The sequence below is a fragment of the Rattus norvegicus genome, chromosome 6 (assembly GCF_036323735.1).
Source record: "Rattus norvegicus strain BN/NHsdMcwi chromosome 6, GRCr8, whole genome shotgun sequence".
Lineage (NCBI taxonomy): Eukaryota > Metazoa > Chordata > Mammalia > Rodentia > Muridae > Rattus > Rattus norvegicus.
Window position 1 is genome coordinate 128,240,260 of NC_086024.1, and position 25,647 is coordinate 128,265,906.

General features: G+C 52.7%; 1 protein-coding gene across 5 annotated transcripts in view; it reads right to left on the reverse strand.

The window, feature by feature from the left end:
* The window catches only part of Asb2 (ankyrin repeat and SOCS box-containing 2), a 36,284-nt gene that overhangs the window by 710 nt on the left and 9,927 nt on the right, over positions 1-25,647 (reverse strand). The window contains exons 3-10 of one of the 5 annotated variants that reach the window (XM_039112072.2): positions 17,757-17,861; positions 15,511-15,677; positions 14,473-14,628; positions 12,737-12,982; positions 9,575-9,746; positions 3,495-4,056; positions 2,157-2,310; positions 157-1,388 (exon numbers count right to left, since the gene is read on the reverse strand). In XM_039112072.2, coding sequence (XP_038968000.1) covers positions 1,348-1,388; positions 2,157-2,310; positions 3,495-4,056; positions 9,575-9,746; positions 12,737-12,982; positions 14,473-14,628; positions 15,511-15,677; positions 17,757-17,861 — 1,603 coding nt within the window. In that variant the 3' untranslated portion in view covers positions 157-1,347. Of the gene's footprint in view, positions 1-156; positions 2,311-2,441; positions 2,596-3,494; positions 4,057-9,574; positions 9,747-12,736; positions 12,983-14,472; positions 14,629-15,510; positions 15,678-16,616; positions 17,366-17,756; positions 17,862-25,647 lie in introns of those variants that run through there. The other 4 variants (XR_593075.3, NM_001011984.1, XM_063261766.1 and 1 more) reach the window with 4 other exon arrangements.

A 25,647-nucleotide genomic window follows, 5' to 3' on the forward strand; every position in this document is an offset into this window, starting at 1 on the left:
GGGAAGCCGGATGAAGTGGGCAAAACCTGGCAGTAGGGCTGGAGAACTCCCTGAAGGCTGTAGCCTGCTGCTTAATTGTTCCCAGAGACCCCTGGAGTACCTTATGCTGTGGTGTTTGCTCAGTCAGGAGGTGGAGTAAACAGAGGTAAAGGGATATTCGGAAATAGGGTAATTTATTTGGGCACAGGAAGTAGTTTGTCAAACTAAAACATGCTGCCATTCATTTACACATCTATCCATCTGTCCATCCGTCCATCCATCAGTCCATTCAAAAAACACATGCTGGACCACAGATGCAGAGGGGCCATCTGGAGGATGTAGAGAGGAGCCATGAGGAATGTTCCTGGTGAGGGACTGAGGCCAATGCATTCCCAGTGAGGAAGATGGCAAGTGCCTGCCTAGCTTAAGAGGCCACTGGCGGGGCTGGGGATTTAGCTCAGTGGTTAGAGCGCTTACCTAGGAAGCGCAAGGCCCTGGGTTCGGTCCCCAGCTCCGAAAAAAAAGAACCAAAAAAAAAAAAAAAAAAAAAAGAGGCCACTGGCAAGGAAGTGAGAGGAAAGCAAAATAGAGTGGAGAGCAGAGGAGACCACACACCCAATCCTACAGCCACAGGAGAGCAGAGAAGGCCACACCCCCAATCACACACTCACAGGAGAGCAGAGGAGACCATACCCCTAGTCCCACACCCACAGGAGAGCAGAGGAGGCCACACCTCCAATCCCACATCCACAGGAGAGCAGAGGAGGCCACATCCCCAATCCCATACCCACAGGAGAGCACAGGAGACCACACCCCCAATCGCACACCCACAACCCTGGTGTTTCTGTCCCTGCCACTCAGGGCAGGAGGCCTCAGCCTTGCTCCAGGAAGGCCCTTTACTGAGGGGAGGGAAGTAAAGACCACTGCTATGTGGCACAAGACACAGAGAACCTGGGGACTGGCTAGCCTGCTTTCTCCCCGGAATGATAATGTCATCTTCTGAGCACCTAGAAGCTGGGGAGCTGGCCAGAGGAGGGTGACTTTAAAGCAGTTCTCAACCTGTGGGTTGATTCCTAACAGCAGCAAAACCAAAGCTAGGAAGTAGCTGTACAAATAAGTTTATGGGTGGGGGGTCACCCCGACATGAGGAACTGTATTGAAGGGTCGCAGCATGAGGAAGCTTGAAAACCTCTGCCTTAAAGTAATCAAGGCAGGCTTCAGAACGGTGTATCATCTGTTCACAAGTACTTACTACAGTTCTCTGTCCTTGGGAGGGAGTCTACTTGTGAGAGGTGACCCCTTTCTAAAAAGAGCAGGAGCAAAGACAGAACGGTGGGGCCCACATTTGGGCGTGGACTTCTCCACCCTCTAGTGGCCAGGGACCGTGGTAGCAGCAGCCAATGACTGATCTGTTAGTGAAGAATAGAGCAGTGCCGGAGTGGGTGGTACACAGACAACAACCGTCCCCTGCTGCTGCCCACTAACTTAGTCAAAGGCATCAACTGAGAACTGTTCACCCTGATCCCTGCCAGGGGAAGATCCTGTAGTAGTTAGGGCTCAAGCTAGCTAGGCTTCACCTTCCGAGGGCTGGAAGGGTTTGGGTGGTGAGCCTGCCTTCTTCCTCTGTTCAGGGGTGACAGTCCATCCTCACAGCCACCTTGAGTGTCCCTACAAAGGCTACAAGGGCTTGGGCTGCTCCGGTGGGGACACAGACTCCAGATCTGCGTGGCCCTGTGGAGTCAGGAGCTGTCCTCTGGGTGAGATCTGGGTGCTTCATGAGCATTCCTCAGTGGCAAATACCCTAGGTCACCCTCCACTCCTCCGCCTGCCGTTCCACTCCTCAGGTGCCCCCATATGTCAGCAACCCCAAAATGCAGGCAGTTGATCCAGAGTTCCTTCGGGATGCCAGGATTACGTCAAACCAATTGATGTAGGGACTAACATGCGATCAGACCTGGGTGGTACCCAGCCTGCAACCTCCTAGCTACACGACTGTGGCCCAGATGACATGATCTCTCTGAGGCCCTGTGGCTACCATCCCAGGGGAAGGATCAACACATTGCGAGAATACTGCGTAGCACGGCCACGCACAGCCTGTGCAGGTACGGGTCGCACTGCCTGAGGTCTGGGTCTCTGTGGGGCAGAAGATATGCTGGTAGCAGCAGTCACAGCCCTACCTGCCTTCTCCTTGATGACAGCCCAGTCCTCAAAGCTGTCGATGTGCTCCTTCAGCCGGGAGCACAGCTGCACGTTGCCGACATAGTCCAGAAGGACATCGATGATGGGTCCCGCCCAGCGGCTCACTTCCGGGGCCGACAGGAACTCACAGAACTGGAATAGGAGCACACCACTCTTTCAGGTGAGGTCCGAGAGGTGTGGGATAGGTGTCTAAGGCCTGAAAGGTTCCCGTCTACAAACCCCTCCCCTCAGCAAGAGCCCCTCTGGGCACTGGCATCTACTACCTGACATGCAAGACGGACAAGTTGGGCTGGCCCCATCGCTTCTCTGCGTTTCCATTTCCTTGTCCGTAAATGGGGTCTATGGCATTCCACTCCAAGGAGAATTTTAGGAACATGAATGCTTTGTATGCAGTAGACAAGCCTTGCCTGGTGGTTGCTAGGCAAGAAAACGACCTTTAACAACAAAGTGTTTCTAGTAGTTTCTAGCTTCATTTACATTTTAAATGCTGGCTTTTTTTTTTTTTAACTGAGGATTAACTATGGCATCCTCAGTGTTCTGTGACTGATCCAAGCCCTGGTCCTTTCTTATAGTATATTTTATTTAAGAGTTATTTTATTTTTAATATATATATATTTGGGGTGTGTGTGTGTGTGTGTGTGTGTGTGTGTGTGTGTGTGTGTGTGTGTATGAGTGTGGGTGGCCCCACAGGCCAAGGGGAGGGGTTACATTAGAGCCGGAGTCACAGGTAGGTATGAGCCAATCCTGGTGTTGCTAAGAACCCGAAACCAGTTTCCTGTGAGAGCAATACGCGTTCTTCACGGCAGAGCTGTCTCTTCAGGCTCTCCTCTGCTTTTTTATTCTGAGACAGGTCCGTCCTCATTAAGTTGTTAAAGATGACCTTTAGCCTACTCTGCAGCCTGGGCTGGCCTCAAACTTGCAACCCTCCTGCCTCTGTATCTCGGAGTACCCGACTTACAACAGGCCTACATCACATGCCTGGTTGTCCTGTGTCCTAGGAGTCTTCCTGACCTGCTCTGCTGTCCCCTTCCTGTCCACTGAAGATCTGACACAGGCGACTGGCCCTGAAGTTTTGCAGAGTTCCCGCCTCTCCAGCCAATCTCTTACCCCACTGTGGGTTCCTTAAGGGTTCCCAAATCAAAACGAGGACTGAATCATTGTATGAGCCATGGAGTCTGCCTCTGATAAACGTTCAAGGGTTCATTCTCCACCACGGCCCTCCTAGGGCATAACCGCTCACCCAACTTGCTTCCTAAGTACGGTTATCACCCTACCCTACCTTCCCTGAAACCCTCCTGTACCCTCCCTCCATGCACCTGCACCACGCTGGGTGCCTTGTCGTCCACGGGCGCGTCGTTGAAGCGGCCGGATCGTGGGGCAGGTGGGTGTGGCCCGTTGCCATACAGGCAGGAAAAGCAGGGCTCGCCATCGCAACCGAGGTCCATGAGGAACTTGAGTAACGAAAGGCACTTCATGGCAAACATGATGGTGGCCGGGAAGGCAGTGGGGTGAGTGGCGATGTAGGCGTCGATGTTTGCACCATGGTCCAACAGCAGCTGCATGGTGCGCAGGCAGCCGTGGCGGATGGCCACGAGCAGGGGGCTGATGACGTCGCGGTTGGGGTCGGCGCCCGCCAGCAGCAACAACTCCGTGGCGTACACATTGTTGTTGACCACGGCGAAGTAGAGCGCTGAAGTGCGGCGGTCCTCGTAGAGGCGCGCGCGCTCGGGAGCCAGAGGCGTGTTCACGTCGAAGCGCGCGGCCAGCAGCGCCTCCAGCACCGCGTCGTGGTTGCGCTCGGCCGCCAGGTGCAGCGGGCTGATGCCGCTACGGCGCACGCGCGTGCGGCTGGTCACAGGCAACAGCATCTGCACTATTCTGTAAGAGGACGAGCACGAGTAGGTCAGGAGACGGGACTCATGGGCACGACGCGGCCAGCAGAGGGCGCCCAGAGGCCAATCCTGCTTAGCAGGAAAAGGTTGGAACTGGCTGGTGCGTTCTGAAAAACCTCAGATTGGCGATTTCAAGCATCTCACGTGGACCCACTCCCCAGTACATAAAGGATGCATGGGGATAGAAAGATGGCTCAGGGATCAAGAGCTCTGGATGATCTTCCAGAGGACCCAGCACCTACAGGGAGCCTCACAACCACCACGATTTGTAACTAAGGTTCCAGAGGATCTGAAGCCCTCTTCTGGCAAACCACCGGCATCGACCATCCCCCATGGTGTATGGCCATGCATGCAGACAAATTACTGATCCACTATTAAGAAAGACCAGCTCTCAGGATTCTGGAGAAGGTGACAGGAAGTCCCTCACACTCAGTGAAGGCCCATTCTACTCTCTGTGGGAGGTAGCAGATAGAGTTGGATACTGAAATCTGGCGCCAATCCTTGCCCTGTTAGAGAAGAAACACCTGAGGATTTGATTTTGTTGCTATGAGAGCCCGTAAAGCAAGTCTTTTTACCCCCACTCTACAGATGAGAACAATTGAGGCTTGGAAAGGTTAAGGAACTTGCTGGGAGGGGCACTCGGGGGCTGAATTGTCTTTCCTCCCCATCTCGATGCTCTGGCATCTGGTGGAACCTCTAGGCATGGTGAGGGAAGGGAAGAGGAAACGTCTCAACCCAGACCCATTCACCTACTGTGCCTATGTGGCTCCTTCTCTCCTCTCCTACAAGATGCAGTTGTTTTTGTTTGTTTTTCCTGAATGTATAATTCCAGCTTCTCCGGCCCCTCGGCCCAGTTTTGACATGGAGAGCTCCGGCCAGCCACTGCTGAGGCTGGAGCTCCCACGGCTCTGGCTCCTGACTGTGGGACTAGGCACTGATCTCAGCACTTCACCTATTAACCTTCACAGTTCTCCTGAGTGACTCTTGGCGATTGTATTCGAATTACAGATGAGGAAGCTCAGGATAGGTGCGTGACTTCCCAAGGATACACAGCCAGGAAGTGGGAACAACAAGATTTGAGTTCAGATTGTCCGATCCCATTGGCCACGCTCTTAACTACTCTCCGACTTCTGGTGTAGCAATCAGGGTGACAGCTGATAGGTCATGGGGTTTTGCAATTTTCACAGTGTTGTCAACCTGCCTGGCCCATTTTTGCCCTCGGTGTAGACCCCATGGCGTACCCAGAGCAAGCTGTGTCTATCTTTTTAGCAGACGGGGCTCAGAAAACCAGTGACAAATAGGAGGTCATGGAATAGCTCTAGGGGTTTGACCCCAGGACCCCTCATCTCAGCTCCTGACCCTAGGACTCCTCATCTTGGCTCTCATCCCCTGGATCCCTGCTGCCTTCCAGAACAAGCGCTCAGCTCACACTGTTGATTTCAGGCACTAATCCATCCAAGCCCTGCTGACAGGTGACCTCACAGCCTCCTATGGTTCTCTAAGGAGGAGGCCATGTCAAGGAAGGAGGAGGGGGAAGCAGGTGCCACCACCAGCCCAGTTCCTATGTCTCTTGACTCCTGACACTCTTCTTGCCTCTAACTTCCTGGAACCAGGATGCCAGCGACCTCCTGCTGGAATCTCCGGGGACAACATTATTGCATTTAGCGATTCTGAGTTTGGCTAAGATCTGCCTCTGAAACTTCAAAAGGAAATTCACACACCCAGGGGAGCTAATTGCCTCCTAATTTCTATTTGTGCAGGCTCCAGGGGCTTGACCTCCTCTTCAGAGGTGCTGGTCAAAAGCAGGGCTGGGGCCCCTGGACCACCGCCATGACCAACAAATGCAGGGTAACATCCGTGACGTGCTCGAGCACGAGAAAGAACGGGGACAGGGGTGGGCTGGGCGGCTGGCCCATGGGCTGGGACCTCTGCAGGCCCCAGCTGGTCTCCTTGGCCAGACCACGGAAAGGAGCAGAAATGTGGGAATTTGACAGTCTCTGCCCCAAGTCCCAGAAGCATAAAGTCAGGGGCTTAGTGCATCATTGGGCCAGGCTATTGCACTTCTCCTCTAGGATCTAGCCATCAAGGGTCAGTGTGCTGTGCTGGCCATCTCTGACAGACATAGGGACGATGCTGCCATTTTATACAGGGTGAAACAGAGACCCAGGGCTGGAGTGATTCAGAGCAACTGGCTCTGAATCAAGGCGGGCAGCACACCAGGGCAGAATTCTCTTTTTCTTTTATCTGTTTGAGTCATGATCTCTTGTGGTCCGGGATGGCCTCAGTCCCATACAGAGGCATGAATGACCTTGGACTTCTGGTCTCCCTGCCTCTACCTCCCAAGTGCTGACATTACAGACATATGCCACTGTGCCTGGCTTAGGTCTTTCACTTCTAGCCATGGAGAGTGCCTGAGTGGACAGCCCATCATGCAGAAGACTCTTTTCTAGCAGATCATTTTGTGGGACAGAGGGCAGAAAGTAAGCAGGTGACTCCAAGAAATAGGTTAGGATGAGCTGACTTCCCCCAAAAGCCAAACAGACCCAGCCCAGGACGGTTACTGGGAGGCCCCCTGCAGTATCTAGGATGACATCAGAGACTGTTTGGCGGCCTCTGACTTAGGACATCATTCTAGGTCCCCTCAGGCTCTCCCGGCCCTTGAGCTGGGATCCCAACGAAGACCCTAATTATATGGTCTTACCATGATGCCTGACTGACATAGTGCTGATGCCTTAACTTAACCCAGCCCAGGAGCAGTGAGTAGGGGTTCAAGCTAGATGCCATTAGTATGAGAGCACAGGGAATTCTGGGTACAGAATAGGTAATGAGGAAGCATCAGATCTCAGAATCACATGGACCTGGTGACAACAGCCTAATGCGGGGCCATCTCCCACGTGCCTCTAACCTCTCTGAAACACACACACACAACACACACACACACACACACACACACACACACACACACATCATATTACAGTGAGGTATACTAGTGACAGTGACAATAAATATGTCACCGAGCACCGACTGTATGCCAGGCGTCCTTTAAAAGTGTTCTTCACAGTCACCTCCTTTAATTCAGAAGTGACCCCTCCCAACTGAGCCCTTTTTCTTCTTGTATTCTTCATATATCCCAGCAGGGGGGGGTGGACTTGCACCCACAAGGCAAAGCAGAACCACTCCGTCTCACTTGCCAAGCCTGGTTTTGAGGCTAGCACCTCTCACTTTCTTTGAATATGCACACAGTAGGCTGTTAGAAAGCAGAAGTCCAAGTCCTGAGCAGTGACAGCAGACCTTGTCCTGCTGCACCAAGCTAGAGGAGACCTTAGTCAAGAGACCATGTTGGCCTGACCCTTGACCATGAGAGAGGTGCTAAGTTCCTGGAACTCACTCAGGCACCATGTGGAAATCCTGGCACCCCGCCCCAGGCCAGGGCTATTATCTAAGTTGGGGCCTGAATCAGGGTTGGACAGTCAGGGTCAGGAGCCCCTGCCCTCAGGGGCCCTTGGCCACATTCTTGTCCAGATCACAGGGTCTTTGGAAATCTACCTGTTCTTCTACAGGACACTGGAAATGGAGGACAGAAAATGTGCCTAAGGGATGGGATCCTAGGTTCCTCTTTCAGCCACACCCCAGTCCGCCCCACCCAGTGTGCTGAAGAGCAGGCACATCTGGCAAATGCCTCAGGCTCCCGGCGCTGCGCTCTCCGCTCTCTGGGCCCTGGGTAGGCTGAGTGTTTTGGCAGGTGGCTGAATGCCTATGGAATGTCACATCAAATCCCTGCTCAGCCTGCGGGAGGCCAGCCTGGGGAAGACCTCTGATGCCACACGTCCAGGGTGCAAGCAAAGAGCAGTGGCCCAGCCAGGTGGCAGGGGCTGCTGGGAATCCAACTTTAACCCTTCACGGGATAGCCCTCCAAAACCGGCTGTGTGTGCTTACAAGAAGGTCCGGGGCTCTGGGGAACAGTGTAGGTTTCTGGGCCCTTGGCTTCATTTTCCATGGCTGTCTCTCTTTCCCCATACAGCCCCCTGTCTTACTGACAATGCTGAACATAATCTGTTCTCTGAGAGTCCGGAAAGTTAGAGCACTTTCCAGGGCACGCGGCATGGGTTTTCTCGTAACCGTGAATTACTGTCTCACTATAGCGCTGTGGTGAATGTTTCCTTTGAAAACCATCTGGGTGGGGGGATGTATTTAAAAACTAGTGAAAATTGCCTAAAATAAAAAGAAAGCTTGCCAGGGTCTGTGGCTGGGAACTACACAGGTGTAGGATTGGTCCCACTGAGGCACGAGGCTCTTAGCTACCTGATCTGTTTGTTGTTCTGTAAACGAGGCCGTTCCACAGCTCAGCAATGAGTCCACACTTTAGAAATGACCAGTGTCTGTCTGCAAGAACAACCAGCACACACACACACGCGCGCGCGCACACACACACACACACACCAGCCCCACCAAGCATCCTACAGTGTGGGTGTAGCAATTGGCTCTCGGATGAAGGGGGATGTTGGAGGTGCCAGAGAGATACTTACCCTGCTTACTCCATGGAGTATAATCTCCTGCCATGGCCAGTGTTAGGCTACTGAAGAGGGGGAGTGACCATGCTCCTGGGAGGGGCTTGGAGTGTGTGAGCCCATACAGGCAGCCTCCAGTGCGTTCTGCTCTGACCCTTACCAGGTGCCTTCTATGGAGGCTACGATGGAGCTTAGGTCTGAATGACCTTTCATCACATCATGAATGTGTGTGGGCTGTTCATCTCTGTGTTTGGGGGGGAGCACATACGAATATATACGCCTTCCTCCCACACCCCCCACAGACTGCTTCTAGAGCATGAAGGGTGGGGAAGTGCCCGGTGACTGGTCCTTCTCCCTTGCTGTAGGCATCCTCAGCTACTGCTGGTTGCCCTTCCGGTTATCTCTGCATTCTCCCACCCACCAAAAAACAAAATGAAAGGAAGGAAGGAAAGAAGGAAGGAAAGAAGGAAGGAAGGAAGAAAGGAAAAGGAAGGAAGGAGGGAAGGAGGGAAGGAGGGAAGAAAGGAAGGAGAGAAGGAGGGAAGGAAGGAGGGAGGGAGGGAAGGGAGGGAAGGAGGGAAGGAAGGGACAGAGGAGGGAAGGAAGGGACAGAAGGAGGGAAGGAAGGGAAGAAGAAACAGAAAGAAGGAAAGAAAGCAAGGAAGAAAGAAAGGAAGAAGGAAGGAAGGAAAGAAAGTGACAAGCAGTCGGGAGTTCATACTCCTCTCTGCTCCCTAAGTGGAATTTCTGTAGCTGAATTGTTTGAAGAATATGGCTTCCCGCTACCTACAAGTGTGTGACCTTGGACCAGTCACTCATGCTCTGTCTACCCTAGCCTTCTCATCTGAACAACAGAGGCCATCATGACCTCTGCCCCAGCAAGCCCTTGGAAAGACTTTATGGGTTGACCATGGAGAGCAAGTGCCCTGCCCCACCCTGCCCTCCTTGGGCATCCCCAGAGAGCTGTGCTGTGCATGGTGAGGGCTACAGACTGACCTATAATTGCCCTTCTTGGAGGCAACGTGCAGTGGAAGCAAGCCGTCCTTGTTGGCTTTGTTAGCGTCGGCGCCCTGCGAGAGAAGAAACTCCACCACGTCTTCATGCTCGTTCTTGCAGGCCTCGTAGAGGGCGGACGCGCTGTCGCTGGCCTGCGTGTTGATGTCTGCACCTGGAGAGGGAGGGGTGGAGCCATGAATTGAATGATCGGTGGTTCTGCCGCAATTCAGTGCCACCATGTGGTGAGCACCTCCCAGCTGACCACTGTTGTGCCCAGCCATGCCTACTGTCTGAATCCACATGGATCCCTCAGACATCAGAGCTAGTGTAGGTTCCTTATCACAAAGCCACGCCTGCACTGTTTCTCTGAATCCATATGGAGCCTTGGGAGGTCAAGTTTTCATCACAGACCAGGACACGGGACATGAAAGGACCCCGGATAGTCACTCACAGATGTGAAGCCAAACTTGAATACATGGTCAGAAGATGGAGTGAGGCTTTCAGCCCTCACTATGGGTCTAGGCTGTGCCCTGCCTGACAGCAGCATCAGCTCCAGCTGAGTACAAACTCCTTAAAGGAAACCCTACTGACTCTGGTAGTTGGATTTGGGGCTGATGGGTGACGGTCGGTTGTGGTTGGTTGTTTGGTTGGTCTGAGGCACCCTCTCATGTAGCCTCGGCTCCCCTTGAATTCTCTGTGTATCCAAGGATGGTCTTGAACTTTTGAACCTCCTGCCTCTAACTTTACAGTGCTGGGATTACAGGTGTGAACCACAGTGCTGGTTTATTCAGTGCTGGAGAGTGACCCGAGGCTCTGTGCATGCTCAGTAAGCACTCTGCCAACTGAGCCGCATCCTCAGTCCTGGGTTGGTTTTGTTCTCCATCAGAAGCAGGAGAGAACTGGCTTCTGACATCCTCTTAAGGAACTGCCCAGGGACTGGAGAGATGGCTCAATGGTGGAGACCATGCACATGTCTTACAGAGGACACTGGCTTCTCAGTTCCCAGTACCCACACGGTGGCTCACAACCACCTGTAACTCCAGCTCTAGTGGACCTGATCTCTGTGGGTACTTATACTCATACATACATCATACACGTGCACACACACACACACACACACATACATGCACATACATACACACATACACATACATGCACACACACATACACACATACACATACATGCCCTCATACACACATGCATGCACACACACATACACATACACTTTTAAAAATAATAAAAATAAATTAAAAAATAACTAAACATTGAGCCATGCTGATAGGAAGGGGACTGAAGGCTGGTAGCGGCTTCCTGCCCTCACCTGGATCTTTTACATCTGCATCTCATGGAGAGAGACAGAGAGACAGAGAGACAGAGAGGGGGGGGGGAAGGAGAGAGAGAGAGAGAGAGAGAGAGAGAGAGAGAGAGAGAGAGAGAGAAAGACAGAGAGAGACAGAGAGAGACAGAGACAGAGAGATGGGGGGGAGAAGGAGGGAGGGAGGGAGGGAGAGGGAGGGAGAGAAGGAACCATGCACGTGATTTCCCTGCAGTAGGCTTCCCTCTGCAGATGCAAATGAGCTGAGGTAGAAGGGTAAAGCCTGAAATGAAAGGCTTGTGTCAACCACAGCTCTCAGAGCCTTCTACTCATCTCACCCTGTCAGAGGACTTCATTTTCAGCAGCAGTGCACTGGCCTGGCCTTGTGAGAAGAGCACAGGCCTTTGAGGGCCCATTAGAACCATTAAAGTTTTTGTTTCATGATTCCCAAGCACTGGGGCCTCTGGCAGCTTTTAGAAGCCTCGGTTTACCTGTTTCTTAGTCAAGAATCATGGTCCTGCCCTCTCGTGTTTAGGACAAGGTGTAAATGAGGTGATAAAACACAGTGCCAGGCTCAGAAGGCCCTGCTGTCTGGACAGAGCTCTGGGCAGAGGCTGGCCCTTCCCTCAGAGGGACAGTATAGGGACACCTGGAACAAGCCTCTGGGCCTCAGGCCTAGGCTCCCCAGCAGGCCTAGGCTTGCCAGCAAAGCCGCCTGCTCACACAAGGAAAATATTTGTATAGGAACTGACTCTAACCTCCTACGAAGGGAACAGGGGATGGAGCGACTGCCTGGAGAGAGGGTTCCTCTCCCCCACGGTGCCCCCTTGCCCTCAGCATGGCTGCTGGCCTGAACCCCAGGACTCCACTGTGTTGTCAGAGTGTTCATTGCAGTCATCCCTGGCTAAGAGCCTTAGTCAGGCCCAGGGTCAATCTCCTCAGCTGAGAGGCAGACACGGGTCAAATCCAGGCTCTCAATGAGCAATCACTTAACCTGTCTGAGCCTTGATCTCCTCAAGTATACAGTGGGGTGAGGACAGCACCTGGGTCACCCTGTCCATCATAGGTCTATGCTCAGCAGGAGGCCTGACACACAGTAGGTCCTCACCGATTTGTTGCAGCACAGCCTCTGCATAGCCTCAGCCTCTCCAGTGTTCAGAATGGGCCTTCATTCCATCAAGAGGGAAAGTCAATCACAGGAGAGCTTGGAGGGGGGTTGTCAAAGTACACAGGATCTTTTATTCATGTTTTTGAGTCTTTGCTACTTGGAACATCACGAATCAAGTGGTATGGTTTTAGTTTCTCCTGTTAAGTTTTGTCTTTTTGTTTGTTTGTTTGGTTTGGTTTTGTGTTGTTTTTTTTTTAAATGGGAAAATGGAGCAGAGTCCTGGGTTCAAATCCCATGTGTATCGATGACTTACTCTGTGATCTTGGACAAATCACTTTCCTACCCTGGTCCTTGGTTTTTAATCACCTGCAAAACAAGGATGTGATCTCCATCTGAGGCTTCTCTGGCCCAGCAGTGCGATGTGTAGTGGTTTGGGCATCAAGAGTCCAAGAATCTAGAGAGCTGTACAACTAATTCTGCAGATAAGTTACTTCCCCTTTCTAGGCCTCAGATTCCTCTTTTGTGAAAGGGGGATGTTGAGCTGGACCTGAGATGGTCAGACAGGAAGTACTTAGCAGCACCTCACCATAGCTCTACTGAACCCAAACCTGGCCTCAGAATCCCCAACACAGCCCTGCAGGGCCCTGGATCAGAGGACGCTCACAAGATGAGCCAGCACAACTTTCCCTCCCAGCTGACCTCTGAGGTCCTTGGCAGCTGTTCTTCGTGACCACTCACCATGCTTGGCCAGGAACCTCAGGGCCTCCAGCTGCCCGCTCTGGGCAGCCACAAACAAGGGGGTAATGCTGTAGACGTTCTTGGCTTCCACCTTGGCCCCGCCGCTCACTAGGATCTCCATGACCTCCAGGTCATTGCGTGAGACAGACTCATGCAGGGCCGTCCAGCCCCTGTTGCAGCGGTGGTTGGCGTCTGCATTGTATTGCACCAATATCCTCACGGCCTCCGCGTTCTTGCGCTCACAGGCTGAACCCGGGAGATGTAAAACAGTCAGTGTGGCCCTGAAGGTTTGACAGTTCAATAGTTTAATCCTTCCAACTACCCTTGAAGAACGAACCCAATGTCAGTACCTACGTCTGTAAATGAGGCAGGTGAAGCACAGAGAGGGCAAGTGACTTTCCCAGAGTCACACAGAGACTAAGTGTCAGAACTGGGATTCAAACCCAGGAAGTCATGTCCAGAGACTCTGTCCCCGGGAATGTTCTAGAGTGTCCCTAACTCATCATCCTTTTCAATGTTACACCAGACACTAGGGCTGAAAACATCTATACAGCAAAGGTTGCTGCTCACTTAGCTTGGCTTTATCTTCTGAGTACAACCCATCTTCCTCATCCTCCTCAAACCTCCTCTTCAACTTCTCGCCCACAGTTCTCAGGAGGGGAGCTACAGAGGGCGTTGGAGTCACCAAGGAATGCGAGCCAATTAATGCCTCTTGAAACCTCCCTGGAGAGGGGACGGCAAACAGGGGGAGCAACTAACTGCCCGTGGTGTTTCAATGGGCTTCTTTCTCCACCTCATGAGCGCCAGTCCTCTCTCTGTAAACCACACAGCAAAGCCTTCCTAAAGGAGGCTCAGGGGAGGGTCCGCAGGAGGCCACACTCAGGAGCCAGGAGCCTGAGGCTTTGGTACCTAATAGATCCAAGGCCAAGCCACTAGACTGGTATTTGGCATTCTCCCTACAGCTCTCTTTGGGACAGCTGAGGTCCTAGGTAACAGCTAAGGGCCCTATAGAAGACACTTCCCTGTTGAGTGCTCTCCAGCCCTCACTGGCTGCAGAGCATTATATGTGCCGGATGCCAGATCACAGGTGCGCCTTTGGTCCTTACATATCAAAGGAGAACGCTAGCAACACTCACAGGTGTGGAGATGCATAGGCAGGCTTAAGGAAAACACCATCCCCGGTACATAAACACTCAACAGGTGCCAGCTATAGTGATGGGTCGCCTGTCCACTGTCACGGGACCTGCCTGTTGCAACCAGTGCACACCTTTGAGCTAGTACTGAGCTAGCCAGGAGGCTCCTGCTTACATAGACATAGCAGAGGTATGCACTCCCTCCCTTACCAGCTGGCCTTTGCCCATGCTGTCCCCAGAAGCTTAGCCGGCTGGTAAGTTCCTTCCTGCTGGGGTTCAGTCCAGACACCCCTCTATGAGCACCCCCTCCACACATTCCCACCCAGCCCCTTGCCAAGCCCTGCGTGCTTGTAGTCTGAGTGTGTGCCTACGCTTGATGGAAACCACAGACATGTGCCCCATCTTTTCAACTTAAGGCTTCAGTGACACCCCCCACCCCAGCATGTTGACCTGTGGGATATGTTGGGTGATCCCATGTGTAAACTCGAGATCTAATTAGCATAATTAGCATGCACCATGCTTCTTGGAGGGGTTCTACTCATAGGAGCAATCCGAAAGCTGCCCATTTGCTTCTGGGCTTCCTGGCTCAGCCTAGGGACTCACCTTTGTAAAGTGGGGTCTCCCTGGATTTGTTAGAGATGTCAGGCTCTGCCCCCGCCTGGAGCAGGGACAGGAGGCAGTCCAGGTGTTCTCTGCACGTAGCCAGGTATAGTGCTGTCTCTTCCTGCAGTGTACGCTGGTCAATGGTCCCTGGGTAAGCTGGGGGAGAGCAGGAAACCTGTGTTCCAACTTCCTTGCAGTTCCAAGGATAGGCATGGAACTGCCTCCTCTGAATTCTAATAAGCCCAGCCTGTTTTCATTTCATCCCCCAGGGCCCGCTTGGGTTCTCAGTTATAGAAATGGAACTAGGGGCTGGGGATTTAGCTCAGTGGCAGAGCGCTTGCCTAGGAAGCGCAAGACCCTGGGTTCGGTCCCCAGCTCCGGAAAAAAAAAGAACCAAAAAAAAAAAAAAAAGAAAAGAAATGGAACTAGATGCCACTTCCTCTGGGAAGCCTTCTGAGGTTGAGCTCCTAGCCCTCAAGTGTCTATTTTTCCTTTGCCCCCTTAGTCACTGTTAGAATGGTCACATCTCATGGAACTTTTTCTCTGGTGTGGTTGGTGGGAGTTGGGGCCATTCGATGGCCGGAGTGACCTGCCTGGTGGTATTATGAATCCTAATCTGACCTAATAGAGAGATGGACTTGGGAAACGAGGCAGAGCTCGCCCAGGGTCCCACAGTTGGTGGGAACAGCCTTGGCAGCGCACAGGCACAGTTGTGCCTGAGCCTTTCCACACCAAATCAGCCCCTGGAACATTCTGGGACAAACTGGCAGTGGCTGTCCCAGAACTTAGCTCTTCCCTTGTTCTTTTCTAGGAATTGGGTTTTCCTGACTGACAGGCATGGAGAGACAGCAGCAAGGGGCAGGAGCGGGAACAGAGAGAGGGCTGTCCACCCCACCCCACCCCTACCCCCAGCCCCAACTCTTCACTCCACCCCACCCACACTCGCCGCAACACAGTGACTTTAACTGTGTCTGTGGAGGCCATTACATAGCCTGCCCTCCCCACCAAGAGAGAGCCCTGTGCCCTGCTGGCCCTCACCTCGTTGCAGGACTTTCAGGCAGCCCAGCTTGCCATAGTAGGCAGCCTCGTGAAGCGGCAGCCAGCCCTCCTTGTTGGGCTCTGCAAGATTCTTCCCATCCTGGATCATGGCCTTCAAGGCTTCTTCATCCCCTTCCTTGATGGCCTTCAGCACGGGGTCCATAGCCCTGTGAGAGCAAGCGGCAGCCAGTTCTCAGCTGTAGGCAGAGGCAAGGACAGGTGGCCTGGGTCCTGAGGGCAAACAGGACCTACTGGAGGGCAGGAGCCAGTGTCTGCTCTGGGGTCTCTCCTCGAGTGTTCAGCTTGTTCTGGGCCTAATGCTTGTACTCCAGATCATTGGATGCAAGCGAATTAGTGTGAGAATCTGGCAGCCCCCACGCCTTTCTGGAGCTGAAGCTAATGTCACACCCAAAACTGCTTCTGCCAGGAAGACTCGGGCACAGAGTGCTAACACTGGCTAACTACAGAGGAATCTTCCCAAAAGATGGCCCTCTGATTCATACCATGCACAGCTAGCTGAATGATTGCAAGAGCTCCCGAAGGCAAGGACCTGCCAAGGTCCCTCCCTCCCTCCCTATTCCCCCAGCCTTCCTGCCACCCCATCTCCCCATCGAATCCATTATTCCTACTCCCAGCTGCTGCAAAATGACAATAGTTGAAGGATTAATAAATTAGAATCCTTCACAGTTTAAAACTTCTAAATGTCAAAAGATTTCAAGGCCACAGTGGGGGTCATCTTTGTTTGGCTTACTGAAGACAATTTTTTCTCACTTATCCATTTATTTCCTTGTCTGTCTGTTCTCCGAGACCTCTTTCCCTTTGTCACCTGCTACCGAGTCAGTAGGGACCATGACTATCTAGGATCTTAGGATCAGGAGCTAGGATGGGTTTAGGGGGACCTCTAGGACCAGCCCCCAAACCCTCTCAGCTGCTTCCTCTAGCATGCAACACTTCCTCCTGCCTCTCAGCCTCTGGGTTATTAATAGCAGCTACGGGTGAAGCCAGAGACCCAACAAGGACAAGCGACTGACCAGCTAGATCCTGAAGGCCCATCAACACCATCATAGCCACCCGCTTGAGATTCACTCAGGAGCAACAGGACCAACCTCCATCAGTCTCAGGGAGGGTCCCATGGGGTATGTGGCCACGGCTGAAGTGGAGGGGAATGGGCTGGCTGGTCCTGTGGCCTCGGTGAGGAGAGGTTCCCACGATGTAATACTTGATGTCCAGGCCCACCAGCCAGATGGGTCTCCCCAGCTGGGGTTCACACATCCTGGGACTCTCAGTGTCTCATACACACTAAGAGCCTCCCCAGGAGCTGAGACAAAGTCCCCACCTCAAAGAGGGAGAGGCTGCTAGGCATGTTAAACCACCAAAGACTAGAAGCAAGGTGCACAGGGCCTTGGGAGACAGCTTTGTCTTCCCCAACCCTGCCTTGCAGAAAAGGGAGACTGGCGGTGGGGGAGGAGCGGGGGAGTGGGGTGTCCTGTGACAGACATGCAGGGATAGGCAGTTGTACCCAGATTAGAACTGGAACTTTCTTTTTTTGTCAACCCCAAAGTCCCAAGGACAATGTGGTGCCCATAGGGCTTGGAGAGGCTGAGAATGAGAACTGTATCCTCCTCTCTGCCACACAGAAATGGGGTACCAGCAAAGGGCCCCCTTTTTCCCTTTTAAGTGCTTTTAAGGCCACTCTGAGCCAGAGCAAGGAGGGAGGCACAAATATCCCATCGGCACCATACCCGAGGCAGAACCCTCTCCCTTGGCCCCGGTTAATCGATTAGTTCTGGGCTTTGGCACCTGGCCCTTAAATGAAGGGTCCTGGGTGGAGACTTAGATGTGCACAGATGAACCCCTGGAGGTGGTATGGGGAGACACAAGGAGGATGAATGGGAGTGAAAGTCAACTACACACACACACACACACACACACACACACACACACACACACACACACCAGTCCTTTGAACCTCTCCCTCTTGCTGGAACCCCAGATTCAGAGTCCCATGGAACTCCTCCAGCAGCAGGGTCCCAACCTCTGAAAACATCTGAGGTCAGTCCCAAGCACAGCCTGAATGCCACTCCTAGTGGGCATCAGGCTGCAGCCCCCACGCCTAGCTCAGTAGGAGCACTAGAATCTAGACGCAGCAGGAAGGGGATCTAGGGCTGCAAAGCTAACCCCCCCCCTGCGGCCTCAGCTGGAGGTGTGAGCTGGGTGGTCTTGGGGCCAGGTGGGGAGTCACTTACGCCATCTGGGAGGTCTTGAACAGGTTGCTGCTATACTTCTGCATGACCCCTTGGAACAGGCCCAGGGGTGCTCGGGCCGGTGGGCTCTCGGGAGGAGAGGAGGACCTGGAAGGTGCAGAGCCAGAGTGAAACAGAGCAAAGTACTCTGCATAGGAGAAGCGGGTCATGCTGGAGCCGGTGAGGAGGATGGAGGGCAAGCCGGGAGAAAGAGTCTAAGTGACAGACAGACACAGGGCTCTGAACCAAAGCAGATGGCCGGGTCCTCTCTGTGTGCTGGACACAGCTGCTGTGTCTCTGGATTATTTTTGGCCCTTGGAGGAAGCCCTTGGAGATTTAAATGACCATATAAGACAACAATGAGGTTAACCTTACCCCCGCCCCCACCGCCCCCCTCCCCAGCCAACCACAAGGGCGCAGATATGAAGCAAGGTGACAATTCTTCACCAGGGAGGATGTGAGAAGCAGTTGGTCGGTCGGTGGCAGGCGTCAGGATGGAAGGCCCTGGGGGGATCTCAGTGGGGCTGGAGAAGGGATTCCTGGACAAGCAGGGGAACAGGAGAGCCAGCCTGAGAAGCCAAGACATTTGGACCCTCCACCTTGCTGCCTTCACTAAGGGGACTGTGCACCCCACAATCCTCTTGGGACCCAGTAGTCTAGAAGGTACAGCAAAAGGGTGCGTAAGGAAGGTCAGGCAGGGATTTAAACCCAGATGCCCCTTGTGCAACCTTCGGACAAGTTCATTTTCCATGTGTTTTACTTTTCCTGCCTGTGTAGTGGGAAGAGGGCAGCCACTGTCTCAAGAGCCAGTGGGAAACGCTTAGCTGTCTTGTAGAGCACGGTGTCCCTCAAAGGCTCACGTGTTGAAGGCTTGTCCCCAGTTCAGTCGTGTTCTATGGTGTGTGTGTCTTGGGAAAGTGGCAGGGATCGAGTGGGCTCTGTCCTCAGCCTTGGATTCCGATCCACTGACTAGTTCAAAATTGGACGGTGTGATGGGGTAGCCTTTAATTGTCAACTTGACTCAGCCTGGAATCAGCTGGGAAGAGAATCTCAATCAGATTGGCTAAATTGGGTTGGCCTCTGGGCCTGTCTGTGGGTGTCGTCTTAAGTCATACTGATATGTGAAGACCACTGTGTGCGTCACCACTTCCTAGGCAAGAGGTCCCGAACTGTGTACGAGTAGCAGAATTGAGCTGATCACAAGCAAAGGTACAGGTGCAGTCGTTTCTCTCTACAGTGCCAGCCTCTGTGACGTGACCAGAGGTGGGGCTCCTGCTGCTGTGACTTTCCCCCAGCGATGGACTAGAACCTGGGATTGTAAGCTGGAATGAACACTTTTCCTACCAAGTTGCACTTTACAGAGTGTTTTTATCATATCGAGAGAAATGAAATGAGGATGGATGACATTGTAGGGAGGCGGTGGAAACAGAAGACGTGGGACCCCGTGGAAAGGAATGGGTCCTTGGCTCCTTTCTCTCTCCTTCATTGCTTCCTGGTTACTATGAGGCAAGCAGCCTCCTAAGCCACAGATTTCCACCGCCATGATATTCTGCTGTACCTTGGGCCTACAAAATGGGCTACAGTCCACTGACTGAAGCCTCTGGAACCATGGGCCTGAATCAATCTTTTCTCCTGTAAGCCGTGTCCCTCAGGCTTTAGTGGAAGAAGAAAGCCGGATAACACAGAGAGAGGACTTGACCCAAGCCAACATTTCATTTTGCTTTCATTTTACTGAGCCTTGATCCCACTCTACCAGAAGGCATCTTGGAAATGGGGCAGCCAGTCACTCTGCTCCTGGCTGGGGCTGCAGGGGCAACTGACTTCACAAACCTTTATCATCTCCTAGCAGGTCAACCTTTATACCAAGCACTCTCCCCTTGTTTCCCAGACAGGGGGGCAGGTCCTGTGGAGTCTAGGATCTCATTCTGAGGCTGGTACCCCATGGTACCAGGTGCTGTAAAGAGGACCTTGGGAAGGATCCTGACCTTATATGGCAGGGCAGGGTAGGGCCTCAGACTCTGTGGATCCCTCAGCAAAATCAGGCTGTGTTACAGAGTAGAGGCCCCCGAGAGAGAAGAAAAGAGAGGAGAGGAGAGGAAAAGAGAGGAGAGGAGAAGAGAGGAGAAGAAGGAGAAGGCTCCTGTGATCTCAACCCCTTCCTGCAGCTCTGTGGGTGTGTGGCCTTGTCACACATCTGTGGCCTCTGAGCAGTTAAGGATCCACAATATTTGACACCGGGCTTGGGACAGAGCCAAGGCTGTCACACTGCAGAACCTAGCGTGTCGGCCTCTTCATTTTGCCAGAATAGGGACAACACAACCCTGCTGCCTTGGAAGGTGGCAGGAGTGTGCTTGGAAGGGCTCTGAGGAATTTGTGTTGCACACTGGTGGCCTGTGACCCAACCGTGACCCAACTGAGAAGAGAGCAGAGGAGAGGAGCCTTCAGCAAATGATGCTCAGAGGAGAGGAGAGGAGAGGAGAGGAGAGGGGAGGGGAGGGGAGGGGAGGGGAGGGGAGGGGAGGGGAGGGGAGAGGAGCCTTCAGCAAATGATGCTCAGAGGAGAGGAGAGGAGAGGGGAGGGGAGGGGAGGGGAGGGAAGGGGAGAGGAGAGGAGCCTTCAGCAAATGATGCTCAGAGGAGAGAACAGAGGAGAGGAGAGGAGAGGGGAGGGGAGGAGAGGAGAGGAGAGGAGAGGAGAGGAGAGGAGAGGAGAGGAGAGGAGAGGAGAGGAGAGGAGAGAAGAGGAGGCTTGGTTCAAATCAGGCTGAGGCCCAGCCACCCCCATGCTCCGTGTCTCTGTTCTTCCTGTCTCCCAACTCATTACATCCTTCTACACATATCTCCAAGCCGTGTAAGACACTGATGCACCCAGTCAGTACTTTTCCTTCTGTTCTTATTAAGGTTGGCATTAATAGTTCTGCCTGTCATGGGTGAGCAAGCTGAGTGTGGGCACCGCTCAGGATCCCATGGGGCAGGTAAACAGAGCTGAGGCTCAGACAGCACCTAAAACCACCCCCCCTCCTCCAGGACCTGGCTTCTTCTTGTCTTCGAACCCTCCCATCTGCTCCATAACCTCCACACTGGTTTTGTGCCTTCGGATGTGTATAGACTCTTCCCCAACTTTGTGCTTCTGTTTCTTTACTTGCAAAGTGGGGTCAGGACCAAATTGGGGGGTTAGGTGGGTGTGCATTACTGTCTATGTGGCAGATAGTACTCAGTGTGACACAGATCCAAGAGCCATCACCAAGAGACATGCACGGCCTGTCTCACCTGGCCTGTCTGCCCCAGCCCAATGCTCCCCTCTCTCCTCCTGGCCCTAGGAGAGCAGCTTAGGCCAGGCTAGCTCTGTAGCCAGCAGGTCTGGGCTCTCCATGAAGCCCCAAGATTCCCAGTCCATATGGCCTCCAGTCTCTAGCTACCATTCAAATGTTTCAGCAAATGATGCTCACGGATTAAAAAAAAAAGCAACTGCCACCTTCGTCTGAAATGGGAACCATTCCATGTGAAGTGCTGACAACAAGGACTAGCTGAGGCGAGGAGCTGAGGCTGATGGAATGTAAGGTCACGGTTGGGTCACAGGTCGCCAGCGTGCAACGCAAATTCCTCAGAGCCCTTCCAAGCACACTCCTGCCACCTTCCGAGGTGTGTCGTCCCCATTCTGGCAGAAGGAAGAGGACAACATACTAGGTTCTGCAATGTGACAGCCCTGGCTCTGTCCCAAGCCTGGTGTCAAGGACTGGGATTGCAGACCTCTGGGTCAAGTACTGTGGATCCTTAACTGCTCAGGGGCCACAGGTGCGTGACAAGGCCACACACCCACAGAGCTGCAGGAAGGGGTTGAGATCACAGAAAGAAAACTCGTTCTAAGAGCACTGAACTCGGGTTGCATGACCTTGGTCTGGGGGTCAGCTTCGTGGCTGCTTACAGAACCCAAGCTCTCAGTCTCAGGCTGCACGGGAAGCCAAAGGACTTTTGTGCTTTCAAAGCAAGTAGAAGGCCCCACTTCCCCTCTGCTGGCTGCGGCAGGGGAATTCCCAGCAGAGCTAACCGCTGGGCTGAGTCATCTGAGAGGAACATGCTTCCGTGGGATGTGGCTACAGGTTATGACCTAAAAGAGGTCCAGGTAGGGCTTGTCTGCTTCTCCCTGAAACACAGTAAGCACCACTGCTGGGCCTGCCCTGCAGGCTTCCCATGCTCCTTCAGCTTTTGTCTCCTTTAGGCTGCACACTTGGGGGGAGGAGGGTATGGCCAGATGCCAGGATGGACCCAGCATGGGCTGTGGTTTGACTGGAATCATCTGCAGTCATGCACCCCATTCCAAGCAAGTCTAAGATTATGTTTCCCTCCTTGGTCTTCTGAGAAGAGTGAACTTCAGTAAAGTGCAGGCACTTGAAGGCTTTGAAGATCAGCTCCAGTTGCCTCTCTATAGAAACCTCAGGCTCTCTTGTTCAGGGGTATGTGGACCCAAGTTCCCCATTGGATAAGAAGCAAGGTATGCCTCTTGGGAGCTCACGGGGCCCAGGCTTGGCAAAAGACTTTCATGACTGTTGGCCCTTCACCCGATTGTGGGGAGGTCTAAAAAGAGACCTCATGCTTTATAGGGGGGGGGGCAGTGTTCTCCTATGGACCCTGCACTCCCTTTTAAAGACAATGACAAGGTACATTCCCAAAGTACGTTCTTGGCTTTGAAGTGTTTATTTGCCTAAAAATATGCATTAGGTACCTACAGTAACAATGGCACCCAGGGAGGCACAAGCGAACAGTGTCTCCTAGTCCCCAAGAGACTGTCACTGGGAAGCTCTCCGGAGACTCTCCTACCCTGACACAGAAGCCTCTCTGTGAGCTGAGGTGGTCATGAGGTTGGGGCCCCAGGGACTCCTCACCTTGAGAACAGCAAGGGGAGTGAATGAAGGCTGCAGAGTAAAGGAGGCTCCATCCTTCTTCACTAGGTTTCTGCTAGAAGACAGCATGGGGGCGGGGAGGGGGCTCTGAGGGTGTGCAGCCGTGTTCTTGCCAAGGTACGGCTTGGGTTCCATCCCCAGCACCAAAAGAGAAGGAAGGAGGGGGGAAGGGGAGAGGAGTGGGGGAGGAGAGAGGGGGATGAGGGAGAAGAAGAAGAAGAAGAAGAAGAAGAAGAAGAAGAAGAAGAAGAAGAAGAAGAAGAAGAAGAAGAAGAAGAAGAAGAAGAAAAAGAAGAAGAAGAAGAAGAGTATACTTTGAGATGAACAAGCTTCAGCTATCGCCATTTTGGGAAGGGACGGTAAGGAGCAGTTAGGTCAGGGCTCACTGAAATGGGGTAGCTAACCTGAAGTGGCCATTGCATATGCGGTAAACGACACAGGAATCATTGAACTTCCGAAGCCACCTCCCTTTTATGGCCTCCCTTGTCCTTCTATCCACCCATGCACTTCCTTATAAGTGGCCACTTGCCATACGATCAGGTCTAGGCTTCAGAAAGCGGAGCAGGCATTTGAAACCCTGAATGAATTTCACAGGTGCCCGGCAGAAGCAGGCAAATGAGGCTTACGGGTAACACCCAGGGCCATCCACACAGGAGCCACCAGGACAGAGAAAAACGGTTAGGGCAGGACTCACTGAGAAAGGGATAGCTAACCTGAGACCCTGAGGAAGACGAGGAGCCCCCTGGAGCCTGTATGATGTCTTGGGTCTATTTGATAATATTGTAATATTCAGAGATAGAGACGAGAGGGGCTCTTAGGTCCTGTAGGCTCTCTAACTTCTGGTTCTGGCCATGAGTCTCGGGGACCCCAGACCTCTGCAGGGGAGGGGGATATAATGAGCCTAAAGCCTAGTTCAAAGTGGGGAGAGCAAGAGGAAGTCTTTCTACAGAGTCAGCAGACTGCCTGGCCCCAGGAGGGGCTCCTGAGCTGCAGAGGAGGCTGCAGGCACTCGGTGATGTGTGGCTCCTGTAACAGTCCATCCGTCTCTATCTGGTCCTCTCCGGAGAAAGAGGAACCTGAGTTTGACTTGAACCAGCCAAAACAGGAACCAGATGAGCCAGGTCCCTGCACAGGGTTTCTGAGGCCCCAATGGGATGTGGTCAGGGTAGCTTAGGAGCCTGAAGGCTTCATTCTCTTCCCCAAGGAGCCTGCCTGACATCCCTGTGACAAGGGCCTCTCAGAACAGGGTGCCCAGGCCTTGGCCCAGCCTGTTGGATACAGGTTACTACCATTGGCAGGAAACAGTGTCGCTTGGTATAAGCATTGACAGTTTTCAAGCCGGACACAGGGCTGAGATGGTTCATTTCCCACTTCAGAAAGTCATGTCCGCTGCATTTCATCTTAGCAAAATCTGTACATTAAAGTTGCGAGACAAGGAAGCAGAACTTCTGAGGGAGTGGGGGACTTTCCCAAGGTCAAGGTCTCATGGGGGTCACTGACTGCTGGGGACAACGAGTTTTGAGGGCCATGGCCCACATCACATTAGATCTCATCTGTTACAGCAATTCATTGTCCCCCTGACACCCCTCCTCCAACACACACGACCTTGGCTGGGGGATGGGCAAGGGCAGCAAAAGCATCTTCACAATTTATATATTTTCTTCCCAAAAGCGCTTGAAGAGCAAAGGCCAAGTACCCTTCTGGCTGCCCCTGCAAAGAAGGTGTCCCCAGATCAGTCCTGCCCAATCTGGTAGCCACTGGCCCTGAGTAGCCGATGAACACTTGGAATGTGGCTGCTATGGATGGGAAATACACATGATTTTAAAAGCTTGACAAGAGATAAACATGAGAGAGAGAGAGAGAGAGAGAGAGAGAGAGAGTGTGTGTGTGTGTCTGTCTGTCTGTCTGTCTGTCCGTCCGTCCGTGGTACCCTCGTGGAAATCAGAGGACAATTTGTTGGCTCTCCTCTCACCACATAGGTACCACGATTCGAACTCAAGTCATTGGGCTTGGCAGCAAGCACCTTTACCCACTGAGCCATCTCACCAGCCCCTCGCGTATAATTTTTATTTTGGTGATTAGTACAAATGATGCTGTTTGGAAATAAAATATATATAAATTGTGAGTCATGCTTGTCCAAGCCTTGTTTCTCAGTAATAGGGAGACCGATGCAGGGAGATTCAAAGTTTGAGGCTAGCCTGGGCTACACGGTTGAGATCCAGATCAGCTTGAGCTATGTAATTTGGCCTTGCCACAAAAACATACATTTTTATAACATGATGTAAAGCCTCACTTGTTTCTTCTGCTACTTAAGTGGCACTGTGTACTGTGCCAGTGGCTTTTCATGTGGCCTCGGGTCATAATGTTAGCAAGCCCAGCTGGGGAGATGAGGTGAGGCGAGAGGGGGTAGGAGAGGGGGAGGGGGAAGGAGGGAGGAAGGGGGAGACATGGAGACCAGGCAGGATGGAGATGCCAGGCAGATCCCTTTTGCCTTGCAGGTGTGTTTCCTGCCCAGACAGAGCTGGAAGCTCTAGCCCCACTGAGTATCAGTCCCCGGCATCCAAGCATAAACCAGTCAGGCAAGGCCAAGCCCAAGCTTCGGAGTGTCAATTGAAGTTCTTAGCCTTGTGACCCTGGGCCTTAGGCTTCAGTCCTCAACACAGAGACCTTAGGAGGTTCTTAAGAGAATTTTTTTAAAAAATGAAAGCACAGGGAATCCTCCCTGAGAGAGCAGAAGTTCCACAGTCATGGAGTCAACCATCTTCGGATCAAAAATATTTGAAAAACCCGTTTGCACCGAGCCGTACCGACCGTCTTTCTTGCTGGTTGTAACATTGTTAGTCATGGAGCATTTGTGTTTGGAATTAAAAGTGACCTAGTGACGAGTTTAAATACTTAATGGGATTACATAAGTTATAAGCAAATACAATATTTCATGTCAAAGACTTGGGCCACAGGTGTCCTGAATCCCATGCCACTGTGACACCCAAGAA